This window comes from Neodiprion fabricii, chromosome 3 (genome assembly GCF_021155785.1).
Source record: "Neodiprion fabricii isolate iyNeoFabr1 chromosome 3, iyNeoFabr1.1, whole genome shotgun sequence".
Classification (NCBI taxonomy): domain Eukaryota; kingdom Metazoa; phylum Arthropoda; class Insecta; order Hymenoptera; family Diprionidae; genus Neodiprion; species Neodiprion fabricii.
In genome coordinates this window covers 8,064,805-8,075,865 of record NC_060241.1, presented here as the reverse complement: position 1 = coordinate 8,075,865, position 11,061 = coordinate 8,064,805, and the positions used below count along the sequence as shown (strand labels likewise).

General features: G+C 35.7%; 1 protein-coding gene across 3 annotated transcripts; it reads left to right on the top strand.

Moving 5' to 3' along the window:
* Positions 1-671: 671 nt before the first annotated feature.
* Positions 672-8,757, top strand: LOC124178779. Of its 3 annotated transcripts, none has more exons than XM_046562405.1 (7): positions 672-1,004; positions 1,558-1,620; positions 3,169-3,377; positions 4,107-4,242; positions 4,773-4,906; positions 5,986-6,292; positions 7,612-8,573. In XM_046562405.1, exons 1-7 carry the CDS (start codon positions 968-970, stop codon positions 7,656-7,658), a joined length of 933 nt encoding a protein of 310 aa, XP_046418361.1. In that variant the 5' UTR covers positions 672-967; the 3' UTR covers positions 7,659-8,573. The 3 variants fall into 3 exon arrangements, with proteins under 3 accessions (XP_046418361.1, XP_046418360.1, XP_046418362.1); XM_046562404.1 differs by lacking the exon at positions 7,612-8,573 and adding an exon at positions 8,597-8,757 and having other exon boundaries at positions 673-1,004; XM_046562406.1 differs by lacking the exons at positions 1,558-1,620; positions 7,612-8,573 and adding an exon at positions 8,597-8,757 and having other exon boundaries at positions 675-1,004.
* Positions 8,758-11,061: the final 2,304 nt, after the last annotated feature.

Here is an 11,061-nt window from a genome sequence, read left to right as displayed (position 1 = left end):
AGAATGGTAATTTTATTTCTTTGCAATACCCCGAAACTTTACTCTGTGCAAGTAAAGTTCGATTGTATCTAGCAAATTCATTTGATGAACCAATGAATTTTCAATAGATTTATTTGAATATTTGTTTATAGAAACAAAAGTAACCAGTAACCAGTAACCAGCAAGTATATGAATAAAAATTTTCGAATATCGCAGAGAACGATAAAATCCTGTACATGGTAAAAAAATTCAGAATCTTGGAAAAATATTTACAATTAAAAAACAAAACGCTGTTGAAAAATGTACAAAATTTTCAAATTCAGGAAATTTATTTCCTAAGATGCTTTGCGGAGTTTTGACGCGAGAAAACATGAAATGCGGAGAAAAATTTTCCCATGACACAGAGTTGGGTAAATAAAAATAATATAGGAATAATAATCGATGCGCGACAAGGACGGCCAGGATATTTTCTTTCACGGAACCGGCTTGATCAGCGCAACCTTTGACATTAGAAACTTAAGCCTTTATATCGTACAGAGCGAAGAAGGAAACGAGGAGTTCCAAAATATTGTTCTTAAATATGAAATCAGTAATTATAAGGAGAATCGCTGATTTCAGCCGAAATTAGATAATTTCGCGAGAGCCGGAAGAGAGAGACTCGGGACGCAGGCGCAGGCAGGAAACATTGATTCTGCGCGAAGCTGGCAGAATCATCGAACGAGAGAGGATACAGTCCTGCGTGTGTCGTTATGTAAAAGATATTCCCACAGCCATCCACCCCTCCGAGTTCCTTGAACGGTGAACACTTCGTGTATGGGCTGATATAGTTGCGTTCGCACTATCGGAGTAGTACGCGTACTATAAAAGTGGCTGTAAGAAAGATCAGTGAGCGAATCTGCAGGGCCACTCTAAGTGAAGCGGTGTCCGATGTGTAAGTTTAAATTGTGCTTCGATCCGGTTCGTTGAGAGAATTTTTAGCCAATCTTCGATGGAACTGCAATTGGTGTTCTTCGCTTATGTCGTGGGTAAGCAATAACAATCTTCGATTGACGAACTGCGTATGCATCGGGGTCTGATTCGCAGCTAAAACCTGTTATACCGAATCGGAATTAGAAGACACGTACATTTTACCTTGAATAATAAAAATAGCTCTACATCACAGAGTATAAAAGTCGATGCCGTCAATTTTACAGCAAATTGGAATTAAACATCGGCTAAATGCAGTGAGCATAATTCCTATGACATTTACCGCACGGTATCTTGCATGCTTGTATTATAATCGCGTGACTTTCATCGTCGATTAAATCGCGGCGCAGATCCGAAGATATTTAGGGGTGCGAATATATAGGTATGTAGGTATGTATAAGTCTCGGAATTCATGTGCGGAATGTTGTTTGAGGGTATCGGAACGCCCAGATTTTACCACGTTACACGAGGCGGAAGGGTTTAAAGATATTTAATTTTGCCGCGCGTAATAATTACTCTGGTGCGTGACATTATCGTTGAACGGAACGAGTGATAGAATATTACAGGGGGTCATTTTGATTTAATAATACGATCTATGTGGCTATTCCGTAGATACTAACGAACTTTACGACGTGCAATTCAAACACATTTCACGGGGCTGCGGCCGTGGCGAAGGTAAATAACGAAATTTGCTGATGGGTTCAGAATTCTGAAACGTTTTACGAAGGCATTAGGCACATCGTTACATACGTATACCTATAGATATATAGTATATATATAGGCATGTATTATAGCCGTACTTACATACATACACATATCCGTCGGATGAGCATCGCCATCCGATTAAGGTACCTCTTCTGCTCAGGGACTTATTACGTGGGTGCCCAATGTCAAATTAAGAATTTACGCATAATTCTCACTGAATCGATACGACTAGGAACTATAAATGTGTTATGAATAATATTGTACTCAGTATTTATGAATTAGACAAAAAAAACAAAAAATTGGGATACATAATTGGTCTTTTCTTATGGGTTGATACGTTCCTGGGAAGTGAGAAATGTGGCAGCGTTGCCATCTTCTTTCTCCGTCTCAACACCTGATCCATCTCTGTTCAGTTCGTATTCGTTGTTTACGTCGTGAAAATTGCATATTTGGTAGAAGTAATATTGTACTTAACATGGAAAAAAACATGTTATTTTATCCTAGAGGCCATTCAATGAATACTTTTGCTCCCCTCATGAGACTGTCATCCTTGCCTATGCACGTCTCATAAAGCTAATATCATACGGATAGTGATTTTCAAATCTGGCGCGTCGTTGATCACGGGCTCAAGTAAGCGACGTTGCCAAATATTCACGCGCCTACGAGGTGTACATTCTCGTTGCTTTATCGTGAAATATTTCTTCAGAATTTCCGAAAACTCTCGTTTTTTTTCGTCACCTATAGAATTCTGATATTTCAAACTACATATACGTCGTTTTTTTGTGAAAGCCGTGACTCGTTAAAGGTAAGAAACATTGAATTGAAATTTTTTCAATGATAGGTCGACCGTAACCTCCCTGTTAAAAAGTTCATTCTAATCGGTTTTCAACATCATTTATTTCTGTTACTTGCCCGATAACTGACCCACAAATTTCGGACACAGAAACTATTTCACTTTATGAACAATATACCAAAACATGGAAACTCTCGTAAGTCAATCGATTGCCGGAAGAACCACCTTAACTTGATGTATGCAGTATTATATGGATCAGTAATATTCTGAGGTATTAATTACATTATATCCAAGCCGCGCGGATGAGTAGCAATGCTGTTATTATGATTACTGATATTTAAGTCGTGTAAATTGTCGAAAAATCAGAATCACGCAACTGTCGAAGAATTAATTCATAAATACTTTTTTTACTTTAGTATAACACACATTGTAAAGTGCAAGTATTATTTCGTGGAGAAAATTATTTGAATATTTGAATCGTTTAGCTACGCGTGTATCATAACACTTATAAAACGTACCGATAGTTTTCTGTGAAACTCAACGTTCAACGCCTGTAAATAGGCAACCGCGGATAAATTTTTCAAACGGATAGCAATACGATAAGTAGCTTTGGTTGCCTATTCGGTGGCGGAGAGCGACGAGTTTCACAGAAAACCCAATGTTTAGGTTGTGCAAAAGTTAGCGGCAGATAATTAATTGCACAAATACTTCCCCTCTGCACTCAGGAATATGCTTAGGATTAAAGGAGGTCCGCATAAAAATTCCGGAGGCTGTAAGGAAGGGTGATTCAGCGATATTCGAATGCTTGTATGACACAGAGGGCGATATCCTCTATGCCGTCAAGTGGTATAAGGGTCGGAGAGAGTTTTACCGCTACACCCCCAACGAGAGCCCTGCAATTAAGACATTTCCAATCGGCACTCTGAGTGTCAACGTGAGTATACGTGCCATTTTTGTTACAGACACTGAGTAACCCACCCTTGTGTACACGCCCAGTCATCCGCACATAATAAATCGGAGATGAAATTACACGTGTATCTGCATTACGTGGATCTCACCCCTGGGGAAATTTGTGCACATGCAGAAATTTCTTAACTGGGATCCTGCACGGCAGAGAAATCGTCGAATATTTGCATACAAACAATGAGACTCATTTCGTTCGTTATACCTATAGTTGCTGTATAAATAAAATTTTTACAAACTGCGTATTACAGGCAAATGCGGTATGATTAGTAACTATCTAATGAAATTATAGATGTCAGTACGCATTTTCTGGTTATTTCGACATTAAATCTGTTTGCTTTAGTTCGCTACGTCAATTTTGTAGTTCAATGTAAAAACCTTAAGATCAATTTATTGTTTCACAAGCATCGAATTATAGCAATAGTTACAAGAACATGTAGTACGAATGATAAAAACACGTACTAAAGTTCCTGGTCACAGTTACAAAAGTAATTTTCATTTTGTAAACAGAACGAAAACTGTACATTTTTCAGTTATGGTAAAAAATGAAAATAGTTAAGGACTGCATGTATCAACCATAACTAGAAATTTATCTCGGCGTACATTCACATTTTTATCACAAATTTTTTGCGATTTTTTTACCCGTGTCGCAAAGTTTTTTTTTTTTACCAGAAAACTTCTGATTTTCTATTTATTGCAGAAAAACGAAAGTAACGCTAACCAGGTTACGGTTACTGGATTAGACTTGGATGCTGCAGGTACATACAGCTGCGAAGTGTCGGCTGATGCACCTTCTTTTCATACTGCAATCGTTTCTGCAAATATGAATGTTGTCGGTAAGGGATAAAACATACTTTTCATTTCACCTAAACGACAACTAAAAATTTTTAAGCAAACGATTTTGTGTAATTCTTAATTGAAAGCAAACACCTTATGTCTGGTTGGAACAGAAATAATCTCCTTGAATAGTACAACATTTTTGAACGACAAATTTTATCCAAACATACCTAATCGTTATAATATTTTCGAAACGGTGCAATTTTATTGTCGTACCATTATTTAATCCGAACACAGTACCGTTTTTCTAATTTCGCTTAATTATATTCACTTATATCGTTTTTGAATAAATATTTTTTAATTAACGTCAATTTGTTTAATTCAATTTCATCATGAAAATTGATTAATCAAAGTTCTGTTTTTCGTCGTAATAAATTTTTTACTAAACTTTCGGACGTTTCATGAACCTCATATAATATAATTTCATATTGCAATAAAATATTGCGATCGCATATGATATATAGGTATGTATTTATTTCTATGTTTGATTATAATTTGAATGATTAATTTTTTCTATGGTCCGCAACAGAATTGCCGCAGAACCGTCCTTCCATACACGGTATGAAGCGAAAATATCGCGTGGGAGATATTTTGCGAGGAAATTGTACTTCCGATGGCAGTAAACCAGCCGCGAACTTAACGTGGTATATTAACGACCATCAGGTACGTCTGTAAATAGTTACTCTTTCAGTTGATTGCCAAAGGTATTCAATTATTTATGTCTCGTTAGCTGTTTAATCGTATAGTTGGTTTTCAATTATTCACAGGTTTTACTCAACTTGCTTCTCCAAGTCGTTTGTAGCTTGGATCAATTATAGTTTAACTCTGCAATTATACGGACGATTAAACGTGTATCGATGGTCATTTTTCAGTTCGACCATCACAGAATAATTGCCCATTAATATTGTTCAGAATATTTTCACAAGTTTAAAACAATGAGTCGATAGTTTTCAGTATGAAAATTCTTGAATGATGTCGCATTGTTCATCACAAGATAATTTAAACCTTTGAGCCACACATTACTGGGCTAAGTCAACTCTTACATCAAAATACTATTCCATGGTTTTTGGGTTTCTGATTACGAATCTGAAATCAAATTTCAAAAATTCAAGACGGCAGATCCAATATAGCGGACAAAAATATCAATTTGATGGAATACAGTCAAAAAACTCTATGCAGGAGTTTTCGGGGCACTGATTGGATTCGCCATGCTAAATTTTCAAAATTTGACATCAGATTCGTAGTCAGTGACCCCAAAAATACCCGGACAGAATTTTTTCTTCGATTTTGATCAAACTTTAAATTTTCGTCCGTCATATTGAATCCGCCATCTTGAATTTTTTAAATCCGATTTCAGATTCGTAATTAGCGACCACAAAAACTTATAATTTATGTAAAACATGTATATGCGTAGAGGGGTATTTTTCCTTCAATTTTCACGATTTTTTTCCATCAATGTATTTCTAACAATAACAATTTACATTATATCGCAATAATTACTCTCGAGCATTGAAAACCTATTAGTATACTATCAGAACTAGCAAACCACCGCAAAGAAATGTGTTTGAATTCTCTAAATATACGAAAAATAGCTATAAAATAGGCGGTGAGAATACTTGAAAGTGTTAATTAATCATCAGAATCAAAGAAAACTTCCTGAAAAAATAATTCCTAATATTATGTATCCAATTTTTTGCCGTAATGAAGAGGGTTTTAATCAAAATCATATTTTCTCCCTGCAGCCGTTAAGTTCGCAAACACGGTACTACAATCCCCAAGATTCGAATATTGCCGATCAACAGTACTCGGCAATTGGAGTGCAATTTCTTGTTACTCCGGAACACTTTGCCACTGGAAAGCTGAAAGTGCGCTGCAGTGCGTCAATATACGAATTGTACTGGCAAAGCACGGAAGTCAGTGCTGAGGAGGATCGTCCAAGAGTGAGAAATTTTGAGCCCGCTGCTACCATAGTTGGAATAAATTACCTTCAACCGCCTCCGAACTTGCAAACGGGACAGAGAAAACCCGACGGCCAGGCGGATGTTAAAGGTGATAAACGTCGCAATTACTGTACACTATAGATTTAAGTTTAAAAAAATCCGCAAAGATATTTTAAACAAGCCGAATGGAAAAAAAAGAAGCTTTTCTTCAACAGGCACGACTAAGCATGTCGATTCATAATCGATTAATTGAAAAATCGATTACTTTGAATGATATAATCGATTTTTCAGATCGATTTTGAACCCTACATCGATCCTGTTATCGGACGCAAAAGCAACTGGTAGTACTTGGTCGATAATTTGAACGCATCATAGAGTACATTTTTATGAACGCTTCCAAAGGTGGCGTTACTTGCGTTAACAAAACGCAACGTTAACAAAAAAAAAAACATTTTATTGTTCCGGGCGCGTCTCTAAACGTCAAACACTCAAACCTAACCTAACTATTCTAACTAACCTATTCTTGTGACTTAGTTTATTTATCAGAAATATACAGTGGATAAACATTAGTGGTTGCAACTACTGCTGCTGAGCAAAAGATCCTGGGTTCAATCCCCACCTCTACCTATTCGTTCGAAGGAATATAGGCGTGATGTTATGTTTATATTATTAGGTATGTTTGAAATTGACGCGATTAATCGAAAATTGATCTTTTAATGCTCGATTTGAACAAGAATCGATTCTAGTATGCTCGATTCGGATCGAATCGGAGATCGATTTTTTTTAAAGAGAATCGACATGCCTAGGCACGACCGGGCGACCGCATTCTTTAAAGTCCTCAGTATTTCAGTTTATTTCATTAGATGTATTTGAATAGAAGAATTGTCGTGAAAGAAAAACTTCGAAGTGAGTTAATTGAGTTAAAATGAGTTCAAAAATATACGACAAGTTTCCCTTGTGAGAGAGATGCGACATCTAACGGATGATATAGATCCGAAATTATAATTTCATAAAAAATTATAGATTTTCATAATTTTTCGTACAAATTTGTACTTTTCAACAAAATTCAACGCAGCTCTACGTAGAAAAAGTTCATTATGTTTGGGTACAAAAATGAAATAATCTTGCATAAAAACTAGTTATTCGTAATTTTTCATTGATCCACGTGGTTTTCTACGACATTCTACAAAAAAAAAATCAAATCTACTTCCAATATGTATTTTTCATAATTATTCGTAGAAATTTGTTTTTTTCTACGAAAAATACTTCGATTATTCAAGATTATCTACAATCCTTTACGCTTTTTCACGATTTGCTACTATTTTCTACGATTTTCTACGACCGCCAATCTTTCCTAGTTTGACGTAGAAATTATTTTCGCCAAGGTAAAGAACTCTGTTCTGCGTTGACTAATGATCGAATATCCAGGTCACAACCGTCCGAGCCAGACAAAGAGTACGAAAGAAGCTATATGAAATCTAAAACTGTTTGAGCATATTTATCCATCAAACTGCTGGACCGAAAAGTTTTATTGTACAGCGAGGAGTTTGGGCTGACTCATTCAGCACATTACGATGAGCCTTCATAGTGCAAATATTTCTGATTCCCATCCAAGGAACCAGGCATTCATTCGTAAGCTCGTTGATCGATCCGTGCGTTTCTTCATATCTTAACCATACAAACAGAGTCCGAATCGTCAGATAATACGTGGATGTTCTTTTTGTCCCACAACTCAGCTGAATTCTGAGTCTGTATAATATATTTTCTTAGGTTAGGGTTTACAGAAATTTTGTGCGTCGGAAAAAGTATTTTATTTCATTAGAAATTTGATTTTAGTTACATGCGTATGAAAGCTACTACGCTTAAAAATAGAAGAAAGAGAAGTGAATTCGGAAGGAGCTAGCAAGGATGATAATTGCTAGAAAGAAGACGACCCGAGACATGGGCATAAACTATGAAAGTCGTTAGATTTTCTTCAACCTATTCGACGCAGCTGAATTGATAAGAATATTAAGTCAATCGAATTGACACGGGTCGATCTTTTGATTTCAATTCAGGGAAACGACACCTTAAATACTCGCAATCTTAGCTATACATATAGGATCCGTAAATACATGAAACGCCATCTGATGGTAGTGAATATATCACACTAATAGAGCCATATTTAATTATAGAGGTAGTTTTTTATTACGCGTTTTACTCTATATTGGCTTAATGTTACAAATTTCAAGTCCAACAGCTTGCACGATGTTTTCTGTGCCCTAATTTCTGTAAAATTCACTTAAAATGATCAGCTGATTACTCACTTCCGGCGCCATATTGCCGTTTTAACCACGCCCCAATTAAGGATACCATCAGACGCACAAAGATACCCAATGGAGAGATTGTAAAATCGATAACTTTTATTTTTCAGATATTGATTCATCGGCGGGCCGGAGAAAAGTGCTGAACATGATGTTTGTGTTATTGATAATTTTACAAATAACATTAATTCGATGAAGTTCTGTATATGATATCGGTATTTTGGAGCTATTTATATGAATCAATCTGCTTATAAAAATATCTCGGAAATGACTCAATCTTGCGGTGTATAATTATTTATGTGATACCATGATTATACAATGAGGAAGAAGATAAACATATATCAAAACAAACTGTACTTAATTCTGATGTGGAAAGCAAATATTGACGTCAGAGACGTTGAGTTTTTACGAGTTTTGAGGCAAATTCGAAAGGAAAAAAACAACAATACTGTCGATAAAATAACGTACGATCAAAATCGCTGAGATTTGCATTGTCTGCGATGTCTTTCGTCCCACTTATTTTACTTGCGATTCAACAGTTCCCGTGGTTAACGCACATGGGCAATGGAATCATTTCGTACATTTGAGAAAAGCACGGAGCAAACTAAAAAATTATTCAGGATGAGTGTCGTGGCGTACATATGCTACTCCAATATAGTTTTTAGTATATAATAAACGGCACAGCTATGAGGCAATCTATGAATGATATTGTAGAACCCTTTTTCATTTTTGGAAATCATGTATTCGCCATTCTATGAGCTGTTACATCTGAATTAAATGAACCACAATTATGATTGCATCGTGAATAAAGGTCGATTCAGTCGAATCAATCAAATGTCCATCACTGTTTAAATGTTTATTTAATTTGAAGATACAGTTGAATATAATTAAAATTTTTTTTTTTTTTTACGAACAAATATATTTTGTCGAACCTAATATCTCTTCAATGAAAAATAATTTTATTTCCTCATCATTTGTACAAATCACTGTATAACTTATAGTCAGTCACTTGCAATCGGCCAGGGAATAATCGATAGAGTTTCATGGTGGAAAATTTTAGAGTTCTGTAGAATTATTAGATAACAATTACGTATTTCATTATATAAGTTGAAGTAATTTTGAACCTGTAATCGGTTTAAATTCATGAAGTTAGGAATAAACAGGTTTACATATTGAAAAGTACTTAATATAAAAAATGTCAGAAGAAGTTTGCACTTGTGATTGAATCGTTGAAATATGTGTTATAGTTATTCCTTCGAATGAAAAATTTTTATTGGCCCCAATAAACTTAATTTGGTTAGTAAATTTTGACGCACCTAGTACAATATTTTGTTCATCGACAAATTAATTAATGGTCACTCGCGACTGACAAATTATTTATTCCACACCTTTGAACAGCTGACCGCCTACCGTTCACCAAGTGAATTTAAATGTAATCATCGAAAATCAATAGGACTGGAAGAAGAATGCAATTTTTTTAATTGAAAGTCATGTGTATATGAGCAATTATGACCTAATTGGACATAAGCATGAATTGAACTTAGGATTTTTTCTTTCACTACGACCATTGATTGGACATGCATTTCCAAATATTCAAAGTTGTTGGGTACGACTTTACGAATAACAAATGCTTAAATTTCCAACACTTATTTCAAGCAAATATTTGTAAACTTTCAGATAACTGTATTCTTATGCGATTAGCGTAGTTATTTTACTAAATAGATATTTATCCATGAGGTATCTATTATACTATACAGTAAATCAATACACATTATTATGGATGCGTGTACGTGCGGGCGTTTTGACAGCGATTATAAAATATTCAACCAACAAACATAATTATTGCATGTCCCAGCTCGATAAAATTATTCCATTATTTCTGCCTACCTTTCCCTTGGTATTTTCATCCCTGTCGCAATTATATCACAGCAGAACTAGTTCTCATCGGCAATTACGTACGAACACGGTGTCTGCACAATGAAGCCCACCGTAATTCACGTGAAAACACTTAAGGATTACGAAGAAAATGTAGTTCCATATTATCTGAAAGACGTCGTACCTGATGTGGTGAAACGAAAAATCTTTAAACCCGAAGATGTAGGTCGACTTGGCAAGTCGGCGGTGCAAGCAGGAATGGGAAAAATCAGAGCAAAAACACCAATGGCACAGTACATCGTTGATTTTTTCAACAAGTCAACTATACATGGACTGAATCACATTGTTGCGCCGAGGAGACATTTCATTGAAAGGTATAATAACTATCAAACAGCAGTACTGGTACACTTAGGGACAATGAATCTGACAATGAGACGGCTAATTTTTTACACTAGACAGTTATGTTGGCAATACAGAGAACCTTACATTCGACGGTCACGGGTTATGTTATGTTTATTGAGATTGAGTTTGTTTCGCACTCGACCGACTGTGGGGTTGCAGGTTTCTCTGTGTTGCCAACATAACTGTCTATTGTAAAAAATTATCCGTCTCAGATTCATAGTCCCCAAGTGTACATTCAAAATGAGTGGAATACTTACATCGGAAATGTGTGAAACGAATGAAACTCTAACGGTCCGCA

Bases quoted from the DNA above. Each gene is read 5' to 3' on its own strand.
- LOC124178779 (XM_046562404.1), top strand. From the start codon at position 968: ATGGAACTGCAATTGGTGTTCTTCGCTTATGTCGTGG. The intron at 4,243-4,772 runs GTAAGGGATAAA...GGTCCGCAACAG, and splicing joins TGCAAATATGAATGTTGTCG to AATTGCCGCAGAACCGTCCT. The intron at 6,293-8,596 runs GTGATAAACGTC...TTTATTTTTCAG, and splicing joins CGGCCAGGCGGATGTTAAAG to ATATTGATTCATCGGCGGGC.